At 35.9% G+C, this 26,048-nt stretch overlaps 1 protein-coding gene across 2 annotated transcripts in view; it reads right to left on the bottom strand.

Moving 5' to 3' along the window:
• Window positions 1-26,048, bottom strand: part of LOC138690960 (sodium-dependent proline transporter-like) — a 68,757-nt gene that overhangs the window by 36,135 nt on the left and 6,574 nt on the right. Inside the window, exon 1 of one of the 2 annotated variants that reach the window (XM_069812553.1) lies at window positions 23,298-23,558. The exons of the other annotated variant lie outside the window; for it this stretch is intronic. Within the exon in view, the coding sequence (XP_069668654.1) occupies window positions 23,298-23,466 (169 nt within the window). The 5' untranslated portion in view covers window positions 23,467-23,558. Of the gene's footprint in view, window positions 1-23,297; window positions 23,559-26,048 lie in introns of those variants that run through there. 2 annotated transcript variants of the gene reach the window in all.

Below are 26,048 nucleotides of genomic sequence, written 5' to 3' on the forward strand. Positions count from 1 at the left end.
TGATAGTACCTGATTGACATGGTTACGTTTCTGTGATGTCACATAGAGAAACGTAACCATGCCATTCAGGTACTACCATATGGTGGTAGATGAAAAAAACGCACTGTCCGATACTACCCGATGTCCGATACTACCCGACTCTCCCCTAATATTTCCAAAATTTTACTGCTGTAAGCTGTACCTAACCCCTTAATGTTATACAATATACAAATCAATATTCATTACAAATGAATACGTTCTACATTGCACTTATGTTAGATATCGTTAAAAAATTAAGTAGGCTATCTGTTGATACCGTAAAGGCGAAAACGTTTATACTTTTCTTTTAGTAACATGTTGTAACAAATGTTACTTTGCAATAAGAATGAGAAGTCATATGACTGAAAAAATTTAAATAGATATGCTTTGTAATTGACGTATCTGAAAACCAAAAATGAATTGTAAAAAGGTACGTAAAAGATAGGACATAACACAACGGTTCCCCGAGGGCACGATTATTTACATTCACGTGCTCAGGAACGTGCAACACACAAATCACACAGCACAGGTTCCAAGAACGCGCGGGAGCCGTGCCGTAATCTCTGGTTTGACCTACAAATGAAAGCACGATACACTTGACGTCACCTGTTTACATAGTGCACGTGACACGAAATATAGCCTACAGGTGAAATAGGATGTATATCCCCGGTGTACTTGACTAAAGGATTTCCCCGAAAACTCGTATTATATCAATGTTTTTGCCCTCTATCCCTATCAGTGCGAGAATGAACAAAGAATGTGGTTGGTGAAATCTTTCCTTGGATGCAATACTCTTACACTGTTGCCACGCCTACTCATTGCAAATTGTATTCAGTCTATGTCATAGGATGACCATGTTTTAGTTAAGCTTAAGAAAAGTAATACAAATTTTGTTATTCTCAAATCTCAATATATTTTCATTTTTTATATTTACTATTGCAAAATTAAAGTAAATGAAATGTATCGTGTACAAATTCTATACAGTACAATGGTTATGTTGTAAACATGGAAATAGGCAAGCTTAACAATTATATGGGCATATACTGAATAGTAAACAAAATATCCTTACTTTGCATTCCTTTTACCCTTAAAGCTATATTTCATACTAGCAGTACCCGTGCTCTCCACTGCACCCGTTAGAAATAAATATAAAGTAATTACATAATTAAAATAGGACATTTGATCCAGGGAACATTCGTGTTTGATAGAAGGATAAATCGTTTAATAGGCCTATGTTACTTAATTTAAATTGCATTCAAATAATTAAAATGCGATCATTTTGGTCCAGAGACCACTCATTGGTGCAATGACAATTCCTTTAACATGTTTCTAATTTTTATTACATGCAACCATAGTTTAATGAACATTGACATCATTTAGATTTAATGTATATACTTTATTTTACTTGTTATAGGTTTCTATTGAATTATGGTAATAACTTAATTTTAACCCTTGTTTTCTACGTATTCAGTAAATGGCGTTTGGCCCACTATGGTTCTGAACCCTTCAAATAACCTAAATTATACTATATAATATTACATTACATATATTATATTATATTATATTATATTACATTACATTATATCAGAAGTTACTGTAATAACATTATAGCATTATGTCCAACTAGAGAAACTACACTTTCCATTGGTGAAATAATAATTAATTATACAAATCGGTTAATTTAGCTTCCGATATTACTTCATACAAACACAGGAACATTCTCTGTAGGCTATCTTTCATAGCTTTCGATTGTTGCTGTCCAAGGCCCCTTATAGACGAAGTCATTTGTTTTTTATTTCATTATACGGCCTTAGATGGCAGTTATTTTAATTTTAAAACTCATTTATCTCATTAAATATCAGTCCTATCAAAATTTTTCAAGGAATAAAACTTATCGAAAATTATTTTTAAAGAAACTTTTGCTATGTAACATTTTTCACAAAAATCAATAATAAGCGAGATATTTCGATTTATTTAATTCAGGCCCCCTTGTAACTCCCCCTTTTAAATAATGTATTTTGAATGTCATATAGCCTAAAATCTAAGTTATAACGAACTTAATTTATATTCCAATTTTCATCGAAATCCGTTCAGCCATTATCGCGTGAAAAGGTAACAAATATACAGACAGACAAACAGACAGACATACAAACAAAAATTCCAAAAAAGCGATTTTCGGTTTCAGGGTGGTTAATTATATATGTTAGGACCAATTATTTTTGGAAAATCGAAAATTACCAGAAAAATTTCGGCTACAGATTTATTATTAGTATAGATTACTCTGACAACATTTTAGTAGGCCTCTTTGATCATCCTTGGCTAGTCATTCTGCAAATTGCTGACATGTCATCTTAAAATTCAACCTAATACCAAGTTCTAGTATATACAGTCACGAAGGTCAATACGTAGTAAATATGCAATCATAGATAGTTGCTAACCACTAGGATCGCTACTATCGCCTTATCACAGACAATGCGAAATAGTACCTGCACAATCTATTGTTCCTGGTACCCTCATAAACTCAAGCTTCGTGACTGTATGTACTAGACTGTGCTAATACATAATTCTGCCCTAAGTTTACATTTAATTTATTGCGCTCGTCATTCTACAGACTGGACAGCAGAGAAAATACGTACTCAGCATAAAGAATGGTTCACAATAAACCGGGAACGGAAACGAGAACGAGAAAGAAAATAATGGTTAAAATAAATGTATTCAAATATGAGCATTCACAACTACGAGTAGTGTGAATGCTCACATTTAAATACATTTATTTTAACATTATTTTCGTTCTCGTTCTCGTTTCCGTTCCCGGTTTATTGTGAACCAGCCTTAAGCATTGCTACCTGTTACAGATATTATCTTCGACACCAATTTAAGAAGTTGAAAAAAAATGGAGGTTTGAAATATTTTCACCCATATTTGATCTAAAGACATATCATTAAAACAATTATCGTAAAATTTACCCAAAACTTCGTTCTTCATTCAAAAGATCAATTTCATCTACATTTACTCGACAAGAGTTGTTAGCTTTAATAATTTCTTCATGATTTAGTACACTCTTTTAACACTTGTATAACACTAGGCTTCGGACAATGAGGGACACCACCTCGAAACTAGTCAGCCAAGTATTTTTATAGGATTAACTCAGTAAAGAAGTTATTGCTAATCAGTTAATAATTTCGTTGAACGAAACTGAACGTATGTATTTTCCTCCAAGTTTTTAACGTGTTAGGCAATTCAAATTTACTTGGAGAAATTATAATTGAATCCGGAGGCCAACTGTTGTAACCCGTTCAATTCCAAACCCTCTCTGTTTTCCTGTACTTTCCGAATGGCATATTCTATAGCGAAGTTAAAAAGTAAAGCGATAGTGCATCTCCTTGCTTTAGCCCGCAGAAACTTCAGAAACGTCTCAAGAAAGTAACAAACAGCTTTACAAAATTCATATTCCACTATTAGGTGAAAATTCTTCATAGTTTCTTTGAATAAGAATATCGTTAAAATATATAGAAATAAATCGATGGTGTTTAGGTAAAAGGGCTTAACCCTCATTTTTTAAATGTGACTTTTTGCTGTAATTAGTATAAGTTAGTTAACATTTAATTACAAAACGTGAATATAATATGTTTTTTGACAATTATGTTTACATTCCTCCATACAAAGTAACTAATAATGTGTTAAAATTTAATTACAGCTGTTTCTGAAAAAAAATTCTTTTGTGGGATAACCCTTTTACTTGAACATTAGCGAAATGTAAATGAGTTAACATTAAGAATGTTATTGTTAGGTATTCAGTGTAATCTTGTGTACAATCAAGCGAAGGGACAGGCAATTATTACTATTAGTTACACAAATTCTAAACGTTGTGTAAGCCGCATGTGCTTTACATTCCAAATTAGTTCTTCTGGAAAATTCTGTTCAGTTGACAGCCTTTTCTAAGCTACTGTTTTGATAAGCTCTTTAATCCCAATATAATGACAAGAGGTAACGTATTTTGAAGAGTTATGTGACGTATTCTTCATTGTGACATCACTTCCGAACAAAATAAGGAAGCAGAAAACAAAACAAACGCGTTTCTATTCATCAGTAGAGGCGTAGAAGGGGGAGGGGGGAATAACAACGGTACTTTTGGAATATTTCCGCAAATGTATAAATTCCGGAGAGTACAGATCGGAACTATTCTCAGATAACATTTTGTTCTGACTCCTGAACAGCGTTGCCATATTAGTAACTCTGAAATCTATAAGTAACAACGCATTTCCAAGTAGTTCCACACATCAGTTCTGAAGTTTTTGAAGATATTTTTATTACTGCACAAATCGTATATAAATGCACACTAAAAAAAAACCCTAAATCAGTTGACGCTGGTAAATATAGGGGCCAAACGAATGCGGCCCGCGGTCAGTTTTATGTCAGTTGTGTCCCTATATTGTGTCCTTCGTACCTGTCGTCTCGCTTCACTTACCTTTCTTCCCACCACAATCTGAACACACGCTCTCGCCATGAAACAATACTAACAATACCATCCCATCGCACCTCCTCATACTCATCCTCTTTCACAATAGCCCTGCCAAGACTCTGGAATTCGTTACCTGCTAGCATCAGGGACTGTCGAAATAAAATTGAATTCAAACGCAAACTTACTATGCTCTTGGATTGAGACTCGTTCAGACATGGTTTCTTGTAAATAGTTCTCCTAATCTATCACAAAATATTTCAATATCCGGTAATTTCATCACTATAGAATTTTGTTATTGTAGGTTTAATTTGTAATTCAGTAAATACAAAAATATTCTTTGTTCTTAACCTCTATGATAAAATGTCTAGCTTTCATTAATCAGGTAATCTTGTCGTACTTTAATTTGTATTGTAATTGTAATTGTAAATTTAATATTAATTGTGATTTTATTGTTCATATTATAGTTGTAATCCCCTGGTAGAGGGGCAGAGAAGGCCTGACGGCCTTATCTCTACCAGGTTAAATAAATAAATACTAATACTATATTTTTTGGGTTATACGTCCCTGGCACAAATAACACTTCCCTTCCTATTTTACAGACTTAGGACGTAAGTAGAAGAATGCCGGAGAAGAGAAAAACCCAAGTCTTCCTCTTCATCCTGCCCTGACGCAACTCTTCAACGATAGCTTCCTCTCGATCCCATTTAGTCGGGATCTTCTCGAAATCAGAGGAAATAACAGTTCTTTACTAAACTATACGTATAATTTTACATGACAGTAAATTAATTTTGATGAGGAAATCAACCTCACTCTTTTGCTGTTGTCTCGAGTAACCTATTTTAAAATCTTCATCAGTTTATATTAACTTATTGGCTCTATCAGGCGCTGAGGCAGGATGGTACTCCTGTCAGCATCGTGTTCACTAATGCCACTCACAGTCAGGCCACCTGTCGAACTTGGACAATCATCGCATATACAGGGCCAAAGCGTGCCTAAGTGTACTGACTTGTCCCGGGTCCAGCCCTCGCAAAGCAAAGCAATCACAGCTTGCATCAAGTAGGCCTATATTTGCCAATGCACGCCGAACCGGATATATTCTTAGCGAATGCTTTGTGTGGTATCTGTCAGACACATTCTCTCGCCGGCTGCGCGATAACATGATGAAAGTTTGATTCGTTTTCCTGTCGCTCTAAACCAGCGGTGACCAAAATTCGAGCTGCAGTGATTACATGCGACATACAGCCTATGAAGTAAGGAGACGGAGGAAAGGTACTTGGCGTGAAAACTACAACCAGTGGTGGTTCCTGTACTAGGCCTAACATCTTGATCAATCCCGCGGATAAAAATCTCAAGCTTTGCTGCATCAGTAAGTAATGTCACTGCTGTCATCAAGAGCCAGTGAATAATATACGATTTTTCTTGTTTATTTTTTAACCTTCCTCTTGAATATAATCAGGAATTTTCTAAATTCTTCTCTTGATACTTGGTGGAGAATTTCGTAGTTTTTCAAAATTAAAAACTTCTTATGGACAAGTTATTTAAGCTATTTTAATCATTACTTTTTTTTTTATAGAAATTCTATTCTATTAAAAGGCTTTAGAGCAGGAGATATTTCAAACCCCATTAGGTACATTTATTTATGTCATATTTCTCTTCCTGGCTATGATTTAAGACATTGCAATTCCTGGCGTTTAACAGTTCGTTGGGAAATAATACTGAATCAGCTTTTCTACAATATTACCATTAAATGAATAACTAATAAATAGTTACTCTCATGTAAAAATTAAGAAGATTAAAACTGAGATAAAACCTAATAATTTTATCCTTCTAGAGAGAAGATCTAAAAATATCAATATTCATGCACGTACAGGAGAATTATAGAAACACATATTCAGTGGTCAGTAATAATATAATAATAATAATAATAATAATAATAACAATAATAATAATAATAATGATAATAATAATACATTATTCAGCGTGGCAATTAATGTTTCTATATACTCCTAATTGATCCTCTGAGCAAAGTAAACAAATTACATTTTGTCCGACAGAACAACAAAAAAGCTCTCCTTCTCATTCTTTACGAAACCACCTCTTACTGCTTGTAGAGACAGAGTTTGTAGAGCGACATGATACCGCCACTGCTTGCCTTCAGTACGTGAATGAAACACACAACAATGTACAGGAAACTCCTCGTATCCATTTGAATGTCTGTGATTACACGATGTAATCACGACACCCGCTTTGGCCACCGCTGCTCTAAACAAACACTCGACGGCCATGACTGTATTACTTCCTGTTGATTGTTCATGCAATAACATAAGTTGTTTCGTTATTAACGCTTTGTTTCTCACTTTATCAGTTAATGTCACACAAATATTTTGTATCTAAGTTTCAAGTACTGATTGTGACATACGACCCAGTATGCTACTCTTTCACGAAAATTCCAGAAAATTCTTACTTTTAGGCAGGGCGAGAAATTGTTGCATGGTAAATTTTCCCTCCAACTCTCCGATCCAGTAACAGGGAAAATTGACATCAGACTGAAAATTACTGGACGGAGTGGTATCATCCTTAATAGAGACCTACTCAACACGTTAGGAAAAAAGGAAATAATATACTGTAGGCTATTGCTACTGAACGCCTGGAGCTGTAGGCAGTATGGAAAGCTCTTCAGTTTAGTGGGCTGCTTCTGTGTTCGGTTTAACAATATGACTGTAAATGTTCGAGTTGTTTCTCATTCTTTGTGGGTGGACGGCTCTCAGGTATAAAAGGCAGATCACATTGAGCCATCCAGGTCAATGTGATCTGCCTTTATCCCTAAACGAAATGGGCCACGAACCGCACTCACTTACCCTTGACCCCGGTAATTCCTCTAATTTTAATAATTATTTTACATCTATAGTCTCTCGCCTATATCGTCCTAATTGAGTCACCACAGAGCCAATTGGCTGGGCTCTGTATTGAGACGATTCATCAGACGCAAGTCATAATTCAATCGATCCCTTACCTATGGGCCAATTGGCTAGTCTTTTATATTGAGACAACTCATCCTGCCTAAGGTATTTCCGTGGTATTTCTAAGGCGACAAGACAAATGTCGGGATGAGCTCTAAGAGAAATGGGCCACGGACCTATATGCCCTTCCCTATAAAGTTCCCCAATTTCTGATAATACGATGTAAATTGTTTGCTTCAGCATCTATAAAATACCCGTTACATGGACGAGGTTACTCGTCTATAGTCGCATTGCGAAAGGACAGAAAAACCTTTCAATTTGCAGATTAGAATTAGCTGAGTCTCTTCCGACGACTTTCACTTGCCTTAGTTATCGACATCGAACAGCAGACGAATGAGTCTTTCGACTCCACTTGCACTGCAAAATGATAAAGCTCCTTTCAATGTGCAGACTTACATCTTCAGCCATTTCTTCCTCGTCCTGCCCTGTGATCAATTTGATCACATTTCCCTCCCCTCGCGTATGTGGTACCTAAGCGGTTATGTCCATTTTCGGCTTTCCCCCTTCAAAATTTTCTAGAGCTCCTTCAGTGGAGCAGCGTAATCCGCAGTGAGGCAAGTGGCTAATAGGCTTGGAGCTCACATATTCAGTTTCTTTCAGCCCCGGACCCTTTGCGAGGACGCGTTTTGCGTATCTTTTAAATTTCTTCTCCCACTTCTCTTTCAATTCAATTCAAGCCATCCAGGTATCGTTAAGAACAACAACATGCAGCGTAAAATTACATCCATCAGAACCCTGAGAGTACTTTTTCTGTTAATAATATTCCATCTTCCTGAAAAAGATTTCTTGATGAAACAATAGTGCATCTGCTTAGAGTAATTAAAAGGCATTATACGTATAGACCTATAAGCAACTACAGAGTTGGAAATATGCGCTTTGAGTTCAAAGTATAAACGTAACAATATATTTTTTAAAAATTAACTGGTTTATTTTACGACGCTTTATCAACTGCTATGGTTATCTAGCGTCTGAGTGAGGTGAGGATGATGTCAGCGAAATGAGTCCAGAGTTCAGCGCCGATAGTTGCCCAGCATTTGCTCTTAATGGGTTGAGGGAAAAACCAGGAAAAACTCAACCAGGTAACCCGAGCCCGCTCGTTTCACAGTCATACATACTAACCGTTACTCAACAGAGGTCGACATTATAATGAAATTTATGTATTTATTGCAATCTATTCTATTCTTACATTTATTTACATATCGTATTTCATATTATGCATTACGCTTATTTCCTTTACTATTACCGGTGTCCATTTGTTCATTTATTTATATTAGTTATGCAATTATTATCACAGATTAAAATAATAAAAATGATAAATGTATTGAAGTGTCCGATCAAGTGAAGGCCCATTTCAAGCAAACACATTTTTTTTTTTTTAACTAGCCAATGTCAATTTCCTTCAATTGTTACTCCGTTTGTGTACTCAGAATATGTCAGTATTTATGTATGATGAAGTGCGCCTGGTGTTCTGTCTACGTGCAAAGCAATATGAGTCACCACGATCGAATGCTCGACCTTGACGGATGTTCTCTGACCGATCGAATATAAACCGCTTCTGAGCCCTATTCTGCAGTTCTCTAATCGCTAAGCACTGCAGCCAATGAAGGTTTTTTTTTGTACACCCGTTATGTAACGACTGTGCTGCACGGTTATACCGACCACCAAACGCCCCATCTCGTATTCCTCTCCAGACAAGTACGAATACCAAACTTGTGGTGATGATCTTCCGTAGCTCAGAGATACATTTGAGTGTAGTTCCCCACGTTTCGTTTCCTTGTAGATACCTGAGTCATCTAAATTCCACAACCACTGTCACACTATCATCTACCAACCTTTGGACAAACGAGGAAAACCCGCTACAGTGTACGGCGAATATTACGTCGGACAAACACAAGTCTTGATATCAAAGGGGAATTGTGGAGAGCGTTGCTGCTAAAATGGAGAGGAAAAACAAGAGAATTCTGATAAAAATTCTCAGCACATTAGCTTTGTCCACCACAAATACAATTGCGCCATCGCCGAGATTTGAACTCAGGTCGTCCTAGTAAGCCAGCGCTCCGTTTGTGCTTGCTGATTCAAAGCTGCGCTTGGGCGTGAGTTCGATTCTCGCCTGGGTTGATTACCTATTTGGGTTTTTTTACAGGTTTTCCCTTACTGTAAGACAAATATCAGGTAATCACATGACGAATCCTCGGCCTTATCTCACCAAATATTACGCTACCACAAGTGGTGTTGCGTTATGCTGAATATCTGGCAAAGTATGTTAGACCATAGTAGAGTGAATTTTCTTCATTTGAACACTCCTTTGTTTTCATCATGCATGCGGTAAACATGACGTAAAATGCATTGCTAAGGAAACCCGTTCTACTTGATGCAAGAAAGAATGATAAATGTCTAGGACAGTTACAGTGATTCTCAGTACCGTTCACAACCTTTTTACTGAATGGCAACGCATGAGTTCTTCCAAGTTGGGATTTCTCAATCAACTATTAAAAAACTATAAGGAAAGCTGGGCTTGAAAACTACATTTATAAGGAAACATTGCTTCTATTACACTCTATCTCAAAATGAGTCTACAATGTGTAATGTAGGGGTTTTGTATAAAACGAAAAATGGGTATATCATTAAATGACACATTGCACACATTAATTCACGAAATCGGCATGGAAACTTATGATTTAGAATAGAAATGTCACATAATCTTTAGATGTATACAAACAATAAATTATTCTTCCCCTGACACATATCAAGTCAAACATAGGGCTACTGTCTGATAATAGATGTAGCCTACGTACATATCAGCCAAAACTTTAACCAAAGGTAAAAATAGAAGTAAGCTTATAGAACTTACAGAAGTTTAAATTGATATGGAGTTAGTGGGAAGGATTTTTCTTCATGATAGAATAAAGAAATGATAGGATTATGATTTGCATAATAAGAAAAGAATTTAATTCTTATAATACGATTAAGACATAATTTCGTGACATTAATTTATTTTTCATTTACGTATCATTATTTTATTGAATAGAGTAATTCACACAGCTGCAAACGTTACAAATTTCAAAATTAAGTTATCACGATTAACATTTTATAAAAATACTAGCCGTACCCGTGCGCTCCGCTGCACCCGTTAGAAATAAATATAAAGTAATTACATAATTAAAATAGGACATTTGATCCAGGGAACATTCGTGTTTGATAGAAGGATAAATCGTTTAATATGTTACTTAATTTAAATTGCATCCAAATAATTAAAATGCGATCATTTTGGTCCAGAGACACTCATTTGGTGCAATTTCCATTAACATGTTTCTTAATTTTTATTACATGCAACCATAGTTTAATGAAGATTGACATCATTTAGATTTAATGTGTATATTTTATTTTACTTGTTATAGGTTTCCATTGAATTATGGTAATAACTTAATTTTAACCCTTGTTTTCTACGTATTCAGTAAATGGCGTTTGGCCCACTATGGTTCTGAACCCTTCAAATAACTTAAATTATATTATATTTACTGTAATAACATTATAGCATTATGTCCATCTAGAGAAACTACACTTTCCAATGGTGAAATAATAATTATACAAATCGGTTAATTTAGCTTCCGATATTACTACATACAAACACAGAAACATTCTCTGTAGGCTATCTTTCATAGCTTTCGATTGTTGCTGTCCAAGGCCCCTTATAGACGAAGTCATTTGTTCTTTATTTCATTATACGGCCTTAGATGGCAGTTATTTTAATTTTAAAACTCATTTATCTCATTAAATATCAGTCCTATCAACATTTTTCAAGGAATAAAACTTATCGCAAATTATTTGTAAAGAAACTTTTGTTATGTAACATTTTTCACAAAAATCAATAATAAGCGAGATATTTCGATTTATTTAATTCAGGCCCCCTTATAATCCCCCTTTTAAATAATGTATTTTGAATGCCATATAGCCTAAAATCTAAGTTACAACGAACATAATTTATATTCCAATTTTAATCGAAATCCGTTCATCCATTATCGCGTGAAAAGGTAACAAACATACAGACAGACAGACAGACATACAAACAAAAATTTCAAAAAAGGATTTTCGGTTTCAGGGTGGTTAATTATATATGTAAGGACCAATTATTTTTGGAAAATCGAAAATTACCAGAAAAATTTCGGCTACAGATTTATTATTAGTATAGATGTTTCGTGTAGCTTATGTTACAATACACACGAAGTGGAATGATATTTAATTTGTAGTGGGAAACATGCAGGAGCTCAGGCGTGAAACCGCATATCTCAGTATCTTTCATGGCTTGAAATTGTTGACGTAGTGCAAATTATAAAACGGAAGTGATTACCTCACTTCTCAGGACCTACCATGTGATTTGGTTTTCCTGTTAACGTCAGCACCGGTGTGTTGCAATAATGGGAGATGTCAAAGTATTCCGTGAAAAATTTTGAAACTGAAGTTTACATTTTAAATAAATACATAAACATATTCATCCGTGGAAGAAAAACGGAAGGAAATGCTGAAAGAAGCGAGCGACAACTGAAGAACGGGAAGGGGAAGAAATGTAGGAGTCACATTTTAAAATACATAAGCTAATGAATCAGAAAATGGTAATCGCTGTAGTAGTAGAAACATAAAGAAATGGCGTTTTTGACATGTAACGTCTATACAGAGTGTCCCATTTATCTTGTGCACCTATTATAACTTTTTTGTTTGGATAGGTATTGCAATTTTTGTTTTTGAGGGTTATGTTAGAACGAGAGGCTAACATCAGTGTGGAGATTTGGTGCATGTAACTACATATGGTACAAGATACACGTGACGTCATCAATTTTTCAAATATCACTACATACTTTAATCATGTTACATTGATTACACACATTAAGAGGAGTTCAAAAATATATCACAATTTCACCTTCCTATCAATAACAACAACAAAACGAAACAAAAACGTACTTCCAATGTGATAATGTTATGCTTTGAGAGTCACAGAAGATGTTCCAATGCATTAATGCACATTCGAAGGCGTTCCCCGAAAGACCATATGACTGCCCGGCATGTTGCTGGCTGAATGGACACACAAGCCTGTCGAATGCGTTGTTGTATATCGTCTGGTGATGTCGGAATGTTCTGGTACACACCGTCCTTTACAATTCCCCACAGGAAGAAGTCGAGCGGCGACAGGTCCGGAGAACGTGCAGGCTATTGTACTTGGATTCTGGCGTAGACAGTTGTGGTTTGTTTACATGTTAAAACAGCAAATGCACAACACACGACGTGTACGGACGTCAGTCGTCTTTTGTTTTGTGTAAATTAATGCACAAGATGAATGGGGCACCACAACAAACGGCACATTCTGACGGCATTCATTTTGCATTTTGTTGCTGTTATTATTGATTTATCTTTTCGTAATTTTTCTATTTTCTGTCTTGACATTTTTAAGTACCTCTATTATATGAGAGTTATTCCTGTACCGGTAGTACTTAAACTATTCTATCACAACTTCTAGAAGGTCTACATATTTAAAGATAGAAAGAGAACATAATAAGCATGGCTTAACTATCAACACCTCTCAAGAGCATGCCGTTAGCCTGAACATCAACTTTCCTGGTTTCGAATTCCGGTGGATTCAAGTGAAATTCTTGCTGGAAATGACGGTGTTTGAGACAGATTTCCGCGTCACGTCCCTGTTCCTCATGACAGATGTCCGCCAATAAATTGTTTCAGTGACTCATCAAGGGATGACAATATCACAGCGGAAGGGAAGTTTATAAATTCTACCCATTCCCAAACACCTTGAGCACAATACAAATAAACACTGATTCATTTTGCAGGCTTGTGTGTTCTTGTATGTCAGTGGAGGGCTCGCTTTATACTATATGTAATTTTATTTCGGTTAAGTAACTTAATAGTAATGTATATTATAAACTATGATGTGCATATTAAGAACACAAGAAGAATTATCTATAATCTACCTAATATATTATAGTAGAGTCTCGATTATCCAGCCTCTCGTGTTATCGTTTTTTTTTAATTAAAGTAGTGTAGCCTACATATATACAATAGTGAACAATAACGTTTTAAAATCAATTACATACTGTACTGTATTACGACTAAAAACTCGTTTATTATGAACACGTGAGTAAAGTCTTTCTACATTACTGTGTCCAACATTTGTCCCTCTAAGATTACAGGTTATATACATCACATATTCATTTGTATGAGGTCTCGCCCACCTCAATGAATATTACACGGCTACTATGAAGTAGCCAATATGTATTATTACTATTTAATAAGAGAAAAATTCGTACTGGCACGGGAATCGAACCCAGGACCTCTCAGCTCTGCGTGCTCTTTCCAACTGAGCTATGCCGGGACACGATCCACGGCGCTGGCCGAACCCCTCTCGTAATGCTTTTACGGCATTACTACCTGCATTTGAGACGATACAAGTCACATATGCAGGAGCGCATCTTAAATGACTTTGTGGCCATATTCAAAATCAGTTTGTGACAACTGCTAACAGTTAATACATCACATATTCATTTGTATGAGGTCTCGCCCACCTCATTGAATATTACACGACTACTATGAAGTAGCCAATATTGTATTATTACTATTTAATACGAGAAAGTCATTTAAAATGCTCTCCTGCACATATGACTTGTATCGTCTCAAATGCAGGTAGTCAGGCCGTAAAAGCATTACGAGAGGGGTTCGGCCGGCGCCGTGGATCGTGTCCCGGCATAGCTCAGTTGGAAAGAGCGCTCAGCGCGCAGAGCTGAGAGGTCCTGGGTTCGATTCCCGGTGCCGGTACGAATTTTTCTCGTATTAAATAGTAATAATACAGGTTATATGTTGGATCCGTTGCAAGAGATCCTAGAATAATAATAATAATAATAATAATAATAATAATAATAATAATAATAATAATAATAATGATTTATTTTAGCTGGCAGAGTTAAGGCCGTAAGGCCTTCTCTTCCACTCAACCAGCAAAAATAGTTATAGCTCCTACAGTTTATCTGCTACTTCGTTACCTAAAGCGCCTAGAACAATAAATCAGGGAACTTATCTGTTGGATTCTTTACCAAAAGCTTCTAGAACACATCTGTTGGATCCATTACCGAGATGTACTCTCCGTTCGACTTGACCAGGAACTCAGGATTTGTTCCGCTTTCCTTGTTCATAGAGTAGATCAATCAATCAATCAATCAATCAATCAAACTCCTGTATCTCATGAGGAGCATAGGGCATTCACAAAGTGCTTCCATCGGACCCTATTTGTAGCCAACTTCTTCACTTCGCTCCATGTTTTCCCCTCCCTAGCAATTTCCTCCAAAACTGTTCTCTTCCATGTATTTTTTGGCCTTCCTCTTGTTCTATTACTCTGGGGGTTCCAAACCAAACCATTCTTTCTACTGCTCCATCTTCTTTCCTGATTGTGTGCCCTATCCAATTCCACTTTCGTCTCATAGAGTAGATACGCAACTCCAAACTTTTGATAGTTCTACATAGTACTGATATATTATGATATAGTTCAAAGTCTCAAATATTTCGCATCATGTATCGATTTTTCATTACAATCCAACAGGAAATTAAATTGAAGGCTTTCCTTGCATAGCAAAAATTTGAAAATGAAAACTTTAAATTGCTGTTTAAATTCCTAATTTAATCTTTATCGAATATTTCACTTCTTTGTCAATATTGGCCAGTTATTCTTGAAAATCCCGTTAAACCCATTTATCTTTAAGGGTATGAGCTGGCTTAAAGTCAATTCACACTAATCCGCCTTATCGCTTGGTATCTCCAGGCCCCTCAAACGTCAATCGTAAAGAGTTGCCGCCCTCGTGCAGTCTCTTCCGGTATCTCAGTGCTAGACAGCAGGCTTAATCCACGAAATCGGGTTCGATTCTCGGCGTTGACTATAACAATTGCAGCTGACAAAATCAAACGACTGAAGGTTGTTCTTGGTGTTATCCCTTTTCTCACAGCCTTACAAATTTCATTCCATCAGCATTCTTCATTTCACACAGTAAGGTTAAAAATAGAGGTAAAGGTATCCTCTGTATACGCCATGAAGGCGCTTGGGGACACATATTTCATACTGCCTTTCCCATAATTTCAACTCGTGAAAAATATGTCGCAAGATGGCATAGGAACCTCAGAAACATAAAAAAATGACCAGTCAGATAAAACCTTGTCTCTGTAAAACTCGCTACCATGTACCTGTGAATAACACGGGGATCGCCTATGACGAGAAATGATCTCTCATTTTATGTAATAATAATAATAATAATAATAATAATAATAATAATAATAATAATAATAATCCGTGGCGCTACAGCCCGTGAAGGGCTTAGAATGACCAGCTGGCAGCTGGCCTCACGCCCACATGCCGAAGCAGAGGTGGACGATCATCCATCCAGAATGGAGGTATCGCGTGGTCAGCACGATGATCTCCCCAGCTGGCATTCGCAACCGGATTTCGCTACCTATCGTAGCTCCCCAAGTGCATCACGATGCTGGGTGGGCACTGGTCCCATACACTGGCCGAAATTTCACGAGAAAAATTCTTCCCCCATGAGGACTCGAACCAGCGCGCATTCCGTAATGCGAGTCCTAGGCAGGATGCCTTAGACCACGATGCCACGGCGTGGGACCTCATTTTATATATATTTACAATTTTGTGACAGCACTAAATAGGCTATCTTATTTCTCTGTAAAAAAAATTATCATAGGTAAATGTCATGAGAGGTTTTAGTTGGATTTAAATTTATTTAGGGAAAATGAAAACCCAGAGTGGTATTTTTTACGAAACGAAGATGATAATGAAAGGGGAATTGTGTAGAGTGTCAATAGAATGAGAAGAAAAAAAACCTCACAATCTTGGCTTTGTCCACCACCACAAACACAACTCCGCCAACGCCGAGATTTGAAGTAGGGTCCTCGGTAGTCCTAAGCCAGAGCCTTGTCAACTCAGCTACGAATGAGGCTCACGTGAGGAGTAAACTCTTTCCAATGTGTACTATGTTTTCTGCGTGAGAATTCAAGAAAATAAATATGTTAAAATAAAATTGTTACCATTATAAAGAACTGGAATTTTGAGAAAAAAAAAATAGAGTCCGTTTTGAGCCCTTAAGGGAACGCACAGGTGAAATTACTAAATCTTACAGTTTTCATTTTTTTCTCAAAGACCAAGGACACTAGAATAAAATTATGTGACACGTTTCCTTATTAAGATGAAATAAATGGCAGGAATTTTTTTCAACGTGATTTTCTTTAATTTCCGACGTGTGGAACCATTTATATATCAATTTAATTAATTTATATATAAATGGTTCCACACGTCGAAAATTAAAGAAAATCACGTTAAAAAATTCCTGCCCTTTATTGCATCTTAATAAGGAAACGTGTCACATAATTTTATTCTGGTGTCCTTGATCTTTGAGAAAAAAAATGAAAACTGTAAGATTTAGAAATTTCACCTGTGCGTTCCCTTAATTATTTAATTCCATGAGTGAAAACAAATGCTCCCACACTTACACTCATCCAAACATGAACTATACGTTTTCAATCTCAATTTCGAAAAAAATGTTCAGTTACATTCGGAAAAAGTTTATACAATTTCGATGAAAGTAATTTCAGTTTCGGAAGACGTAAAGTTAATATATATATATATATATATATATATATATATATATATATAAAGGAAATTAAATTTAGAAAAAGATGAATCTAATTTCGGAAGCTTTAATATTATTTAAACATATATTTCATGGTGTACAAAAATTAAAGTTCACAGACCGCAAGTAACAGGGGAATTTTAATACAATGGATGAAGTTATCATCTTGTGGGCCAATGTCAGATGTTATCTACCCAATCTTTGTGATCTTTGGCCAGATGCACAGGAGCCATTGACTGCCAGTTAGCAATGACAGAAAACGCCTCTAATCCTTCACTATCGTGCTCCACCTTTCAGGTTAACCTTGTTACTGGGGAGTCATCAGCCTTTCACTTTGCTTATGAAAGTAACCTTTGCGCTTGCGTTTGTTAAAGAATAATTAAGTAACATTACGAAACTAACTCATGTAAAAGTTTGATTTTCACTTAAAATTTTTCGGTGTTTAAGCAAGTAGAATTTATATCTCTTACAACGAAACCGAGTGTCCGTGGGTTTGTAGCCTAGGGCTGTCACCTCTCTTCGAACCTTGGGCGATATCCTGTAAGGAATGTATAAAGGACACATGTAACGTGTATGAAGCAACTCGCGTATGATTCTGTGTGCGTAGATGTGTCAATATATGTGCGTGAGATGGAAATAAACCAAGACATTATACTCTACTATTACAAAATTATGAAAACATAAAAAGTAAGCATAACTTTAAATTATTGGCAGCTTCAACTCCGACAACTCTCGCTTAGGTTAAATATTACGGTTATATTATTATTGAAACGGTACATATTAACGGTACTGCGACTTAAGTCTTTGTCGAATCAGTACTTGAGAACAGCATGTTATTGTTAAAGACAACTATTTTCTTCCCAGAAGCAGAGTACAAAATAATGGAATAACAAAACAACACCACACATCAGTCTTACATTGGTAGTTCCTTGTTGATTATGTGACACAACATTCCAGCAGAGCAAAATAGCATCCCAGGGTAACTAGGACGAAACACGGGACAATCCAAGCATTTCCAGTATAATTCTGACCAATCCGGGACAATTTAATTCAATTATATACATACATACAAACATACATACATACATACGTACGTACATAGTGGGTACCGATACTTCAATAAAATATACCCGTTTTTAGTGTTTTATATTTCGCAAACTTGATATAATATTTTTCTATTGTTTTCAGGTAATTGTTGTGCAAGCTGGGGAGAATATTTCACAATGGTTTTAACTATGCCATAGAGAATTAATAGTTGTTTATGATACAAACACAGTCTAGTATATACAGTCACGAAACTTGAGTTGTGAGGGTGCTAGGAACAATAGATTGTGTCGGTATTATTTCGCATTGTCTGTAATGAGGCGATATTAACGATCCTAGTGGTTAGCAACTATCTATTGATGCATATTTACTACGTATTGAGCTTCGTGACTGTATATACTAAACTGTGATACAAATTCGTAAAGCCTCCTCGTTTCACAAACACACGAGGGCCAAAAAGATAACTTTACCAATGTGTATCATACTAAGTCTTTTCTACGATAGGCGAAAGCACAGATTTACATTAAATAAATATTAATTTCAAGTTTGAGAGATTATAAGATCACGATTTCACAGCCGTCTGAACTCAGAACCATTAAGAAATAAGTATCTAATGGAATTACAGCCTGTTTTATTCATGATCACGATTTCATGGTCGTCTAAATCGACTATATAATCAATATAGCGGTAAGGAAAAGTTGAATGCTAAATCTTGTTACAATGAGTAGCCTACTACAGAAGTAACTTCAGAATAATACGGGCTAAAATGTAAATGTGAATATTAAATTTGTTAGGTACTTATTTGCATTGGTGTAATATTTACGTCATGAAAGATCGAGGTAATGCATTAATTTTTTTACTAAATGAAGTTTGTACATGAATATTGCATTTTTTGACAGTATGTAAAATGAACAGCATTGCGTAAAGTGATTAACTGATTATTACTTTTTTACGCACTGATAACAGTGGGTAAAATGCAAGTTTACGTACTATCGTAGAAAAAAATGTTTCATTTTATTTAGAAACAAAATGATAATGATAATAATAATAATAATAATAATAATAATAATGATAATAATAATAATAATAACAATAATAATAATGTTTTATTTTCATGGTCGTCTAAATCGACTATATAATCAATATAGCGGTAAGGAAAAGTTGAATGCTAAATCTTGTTACAATGAGTAGCCTACTACAGAAGTAACTTCAGAATAATACGGGCTAAAATGTAAATGTGAATATTAAATTTGTTAGGTACTTATTTGCATTAGTGTAATATTTACGTCATGAAAGATCGAGGTAATGCATTAATTTTTTTACTAAATGAAGTTTGTACATGAATATTGCATTTTTTGACAGTATGTAAAATGAACAGCATTGCGTAAAGTGATTAACTGATTATTACTTTTTTACGCACTGATAACAGTGGGTAAAATGCAAGTTTACGTACTATCGTAGAAAAAAATGTTTCATTTTATTTAGAAACAAAATGATAATGATAATGATAATAATAATAATAATAATAATAATAATAATAACAATAATAATAATGTTTTATTTTCGCTGGCAGAGTTAAGGCCATAAGGCCTTCTCTTCCACTCAACCAGCCTTAATCAATACAATACATAAATTTAAATTACAAATATTTACACTACACTTAAAAGGTTCTCCAGCAATATTCTTCACTACACATTTATTTAAATTTAGATAAATCTATAAGGTAAAGTAGTAACTTAATTTATGAGCTAATTTAATTCAATGAATTATAATTAATTTAATATTTGAGATAGCTAGTAAAATGATGAAAATTAATTTAATATAAGCTTACTAGGACTATGTTACAGGGAGAATATATATATATATATATATATATATATATATATATATATATATATATATATATTTCTATTTCTATAATGAGAATATTAATGTAATTGCCATTAGAGGTTTTGTAAATCTATTTAGAAAAATTAATGATAATAATAATAATAAGAATGGACAGATGTTAGTTTCATTATAAGTAACAAATATTAATCTGCAATTCATCTGTTAAGTAAGAATTTATGCAATTTTGACCTAAATGAAGTTATTGTCCAACAACCCCTTATGTCACTCGGAAGCGAGTTCCAATTTCTAGCAACTGAAACTGTATAGGATGAAGAATATAAAGATGTCTTGTGGTAGGGTATAATGATCAGGATGATGAATGAGTGAAGAATGTGTGATTTACAGACGAAGCTCATTCCCATCTTTATAAATTACTGAATCGCCAGAATGCGAGGATTTGGGGTTCCAATCCACCAAATAATATCATGGAGTTGCCTATCGTTTCATAAGCGTCTTACTCGCAAAATAAAATTACAGTTTTAAAACTTGTATCGTAAATAACTGTTTTCTCGTTTTACTTTTTTTTATTGCTGTTTTTAAGGGTAAAGTTTGAATACACGGCACTCAGATTTTGTTACTGGTAGTCATTTGTTTGCCTGCTCCTTAGTTCTTGTTTCTATAGCTGGGCGTGCAAAAGGAGTTTTTATATTCACTATGAGAGACACAAGAAGCTTCCACTATAGTCAAATGAGCGAATTTGTATTTTTGGTCCAGGAAAATACACATCTTTTCGAAAACACATTTTCTAAGATGAATATTTTTTCTGGAAAAAAAAATGCAATACAAATGGAGTAAAAATTCGTATTAAGAGACTAATATGTCGATACATGTTTCACGATATGATCAATTAATTAACATTTAAATTACTACCGTATTAAGACAAAATTACATTATTAAAAAAATCGCTCTTGTGACTCACGCTTCTTGCACCTCCTGGCGGTCGAAAAGAGAAAGGCGTCAAAATGTTTGTGCCCCTGGCGGTAGAGAAGAAAAACAGTAAATGAGCAACGAGGATGAAATGTGCATTGAAAGATTACTTTCTTAAGTTAACTATTTGAATGCCTCCGTCGTCTGATAGCCAGCATGCTGGCTACCAGATCTGGAGGTTTCGGGTTCGATTCCCATGGATGACTGTGGGGGAATTTTCTTTGAAGAAGAAAGGTTCCCTGGGTGTTTAGTCTGGAAATTTGTATGAAGGAATGTGTCGGGTTATTAATTAACCAATTTTCAAAATATAAAATGCAGGAGTGTCGCTGGGCAGAAAGGGAACACAAGTTCTGACGTCACATTGTTGACATGTAACGCCATCAGTTAGCACAACCAGAAAACAGAGTGGGTTATTTTACGATACTGTATCAACATCTCAGGTTATTTAGCGTCTGAATGAAATGAAAGTGATAATGCCGGTGAAATGAGTCGGGAGTCCAACGCCGAAATTTACACAGCATTTGCTCATATTGGATTGAGGGAAACCCCCGGAAAAACCTCAACCAGGTAATTTGCCCCGACCGGGATTCGAACCCGGGCCACCTGGTTCCGCGGTCAGACGCGCTAACGTTACTCCACAGGTGTGGACCTAATAGATGCAATGGCGATTCCTCCATGAAGGATATGATGATGATCCTACAGTTTAATTTCGTGTCTCGTTTAATTACAGATTTTGATTTTTAATGCGTCCCGACGTAATAATTTTCTTCAAACTTCCACTTTCTGTCGAGAGTTGTCGCCAAAGCACATCTCAGACTTGAGAAATACTTTCCCAGGAACCATCCAAATATCTTACAGCAAACGGTTTTTTTCTAGCAGTGAAGTTAAGGAAAGGGGAGAGTGCGGAGGGCAAGGTATGGCTTAACTTTAACCACGTTTGAGGATATGACCGTATATCCTAATACTACGACCCTTCTTTCTGGGTGGTGGAGACCTTGTCAGAGACTACAATACGAATTTTCAAGTACTCTTGCAGCCTCCTTAAATGCAGTTCATTGGTCGTTTTAAAAGAACAGAATAAACGAAGTAATAAATAATTTAAAATGATATAATATAAAAATAAAATGAATAAAAATCAAAATTACATGAAAATAAATAAAATAAGTTATACTAAAACACAAGAATTAACAGGACTTTCAGATGATAGGACTACCGAAAGAATATCAGAAGTTGTATGTATCAAATATGAATGAGTTCGGCCGGCGTCGTGGATCGTGTCCCGGCATGGCTCAGTTGGTTAAGAGCACTCAGCGCGCACAGCTGAGAGGTCCTGGGTTCGATTCCCGGTGCCGGTACGGATTTTTCTCGTACTTAATGGTAATAAAACAAACCGACTAGTTCACACTAGTCATGTAATATGCAATGAAATTTGATACATATATAATGTTAACAGTTTTCAAAAACTGTTGTTGAATATGGCCATAAAGTCATTTAATATGCGCTCCTGTATATATATATATATATATATATATATATGACGTGTATCGTCTTAAATGCAGGTAGTAAGGCCGTAACATAATACTACGAGAGGAGTTCGGCCAGCGTCGTGGATCGTGTCCCGGCATGGCTCAGTTGGTTAAGAGCACTCAGCGCGCACAGCTGAGAGGTCCTGGGTTCGATTCCCGGTGCCGGTACGGATTTTTCTCGTACTTAATGGTAATCTGAAGTTGTATTTGATCATTTAGAAGAATTTAAATGCAGCAAGAAATTAATTGCGTTTGCTCTATTGTTATTACTATTATTATTATTATTATTATTATTATTATTATTATTATTATTATTATTATTATTAGTTTCTGTCTTCGTCATCAGTCAATCTCATATCCTACATAACTTACAAAAAATATTACGAGTCGCCACTGGATAGATGTTAGTTAACAACGAATTAAGTTAACTATTTTGTACATTTCTCAAACTTGTCAACAAAAGACTGTAGCCTAACAGTTTTGTCAAAAATACTTAAGAAAGAAGAATGTCTCAACTTGTCACTTGTCATAATATTGCTTGCCAACTTGTCTCAAGAAACAGGTCTGTGATCTAAAATTTGTAAAAGACTATGCTAAAATCTGCAAGGGATCAATCAATTCGCGGTGCTTTTTAAAAAAACATCCCGGGGTTTAACAAATCGCACTGATTTTCGGTCGCCGAGCACAGTCAACACACCAAAATTGTTTCTGAAATGGTACGTACCGCCTCCATTCTTGAATACGAGGTAGGGAAAGCGCCAGACGTTGCCCAGGCCGACAGCGTAATTGAGGCAGGAGAGGATGAACTCCAGCTGGTTCGACCAGGACCCCCTGGTTGGCGGTTCTTGAGCCGCGAGGACATCTTGAGAGTCGCTCTTGCTGTTATTGCCCATGGCAGAGCGTGCTGCTGGCTGGCAGCGCTGTGACGGACTGGACCGTCCAGCCAGCCGCTACACCGGCAAGGTGAGACCGTGACGTTTCAACACGCAAAGAGAGCGGTGGCACTCCTGGTCGGGATTCCCCAGCGTTCTGACGGTAGCCGGAAGGAAGGGCGACGGATTGGAAGGCCGGGATCGAGGCCATGCTTTACTTCACCCATCCCTCCCAGGTTACGCACAAGGAGAAAGTGGTCCAAGATAGAAGTTACTAATGCCGTGTAACTATTGCTGCCACTTTTTAAAAACAGATAATGGGGTAGGAAGAGGAATGGCTAACAGTGGAGTCCTAAGAAAATTCGGGCGCCATAGAGACTCAATAGAATTTAAGATATTAAAACTATTACTTGAGGCCATAGGATCTTCTCTAATACTCAACCAGGAGTGAAATTACGATACAAAGAACATTACAAATACATCAAATGAGGGGCTTAGAACAAAAAGCAGGTAAGTGACAGCCCAAAAGGATGTTTCTTTGGGATAAAATCAGGTAAGTGATCACACTGTGCAGTGCTGCTATCTGGGCATCATTTCACCAAACTAGTGTATAATATTCCATTGCATGTAGAACTTTAACTGCAATTTCCTCAAAACTAGGTTTCCGTCACTTACCTGCTTTTTGTTCTAAGCCCCTCAAATGTAGTACACAAAAATTGAAAGAGATACTCATAATACAATGGAAACAATAAGTCAATATAAGTGAGACACATAATATAATATGTAGAAAGAAAGAAAGAAAGAAGCATAATAAAACGTAAATACTGAGTCAAATGCGTGAGACATTTACAATGAATAGAAATATGAGACAATAATAATAATAATAATAATAATAATAATAATAATAATAATAATAATAATAATAATAATAAACGGTTGGAAAAACCTCGGAAAAAACCCAACCAGATAATCAGCCCAAGCGGCATAGGCGGAGTTATGGGGAGGGGGAATGGTGGCACTGCCCCCCCCCAAACTTGTCTCAACTCTTTTTTTTTCTATTAACGTTAGAAAATATTGAATTCAAAAGATCTTTTTGCTTTTGTTTATGATTAAGTTTCTGTGCTTAAATTGATGAATTAATATCTTCAGATCATGTGTCTGAACTATAACATTTATTTTAAATTTCTGAATGTATAAGAACTTCTATAATTGGAACATACTTTTGAGATGGGCAGGGCATGTAGCACGTATGGGCGAATCCAGAAATGCATATAGAGTGTTAGTTGGGAGACCGGAGGGAAAAAGACCTTTGGGGAGGCCGAGACGTAGATGGGAGGATAATATTAAACTGGATTTGAGGGAGGTGGGATATGATGATAGAGACTGGATTAATCTTGCACAGGATAGGGACCGATGGCGGGCTTATGTGAGGGCGGCAATGAAACTTCGGGTTCCTTAAAAGCCATTTGTAAGTAAGTAAGTCAGTATAAGAACTTCTATACCTCATTTGAGGAATGGAAGCACTGTAAAGTTTCTTTTGTAACAGCCTTACTCATGTGTTACAAGTCTGCAGGTGTTCAGGCCACCAATTGGAAAAATATGAATAACATATTGCACAACAATGCAGAAAAAAGAAAAGTGATCCCGGTATAATATATGTAAACTTAAAGACGAAATAAAATAAAATAGTTTAAATTTCATATGATATCTTCAGGAAGGTAAACTTCATATAAAAAAGTTTCTGTTAGCACTGTTACGTAGTGTTATTTATGTATGCATGTGTTTCTGTACGAGAGAGAAAAAGAGGGAGATTGTTTTAAGTTATGCCTTATTATAATTTGCAGTAGACCTACAGTTCAAGCCCTATACAACTCGGTCCGAAACATCGCGGATATGAATGTAACACTGTAAGAAACATGCCCCCGAAAATATCTTCATTAAATGATCATATTCCGATATAACTGTACCACGGTCAAGCTATAACGGGGGGAGGAGGTAAATTATGTCCCCCATAACCCCGTTATATGGGGATTCTATGGTTTTGCTTTGTCCCCTCAAGGAAACTGTTCTCTCTTCTCCTATGTCAAGCGGGAATTGAACCCACACCCGAGCGCAACTCTTTATCGACAGGCAAGCGCCTCAGCCCACCGAGCTACGCCGGTGGCTGCCTATTATTATTATTATTATTATTATTATTATTATTATTATTATTATTATTATTATTATTATTATCGTGTAATGGTCGAATTACTATCAATGGTATTGCAAGTTGTGAAAAGTTTCTAGCTGCATGCTGTCCATATGTGCACTAGATCCTCATGAACGGCTAGCATGTCAACAGTCCGATTTCATAACACATCAGTCGCCAGACTTTCCACTTGCTTTCTTATTCATATTAGTCTATGTCCCAGGTGAGTATTATTTGTTTATTCCAGCTGTTATTAAAGTGTGGTGCACGTTACCTTCAGGGTACACAGAGGTGAAAGGAATTTGCTATTGATTCCACTGTCTTGTGTTACAGGGTAATGCAATCGGAGTGGGGAGGTGTTAAAGTTTATCACGTTTCACTGATCGCCACTTATTCCCCTGTTATTATTTCTGTT

The sequence above is a fragment of the Periplaneta americana genome, chromosome 16 (assembly GCF_040183065.1).
Source record: "Periplaneta americana isolate PAMFEO1 chromosome 16, P.americana_PAMFEO1_priV1, whole genome shotgun sequence".
Classification (NCBI taxonomy): domain Eukaryota; kingdom Metazoa; phylum Arthropoda; class Insecta; order Blattodea; family Blattidae; genus Periplaneta; species Periplaneta americana.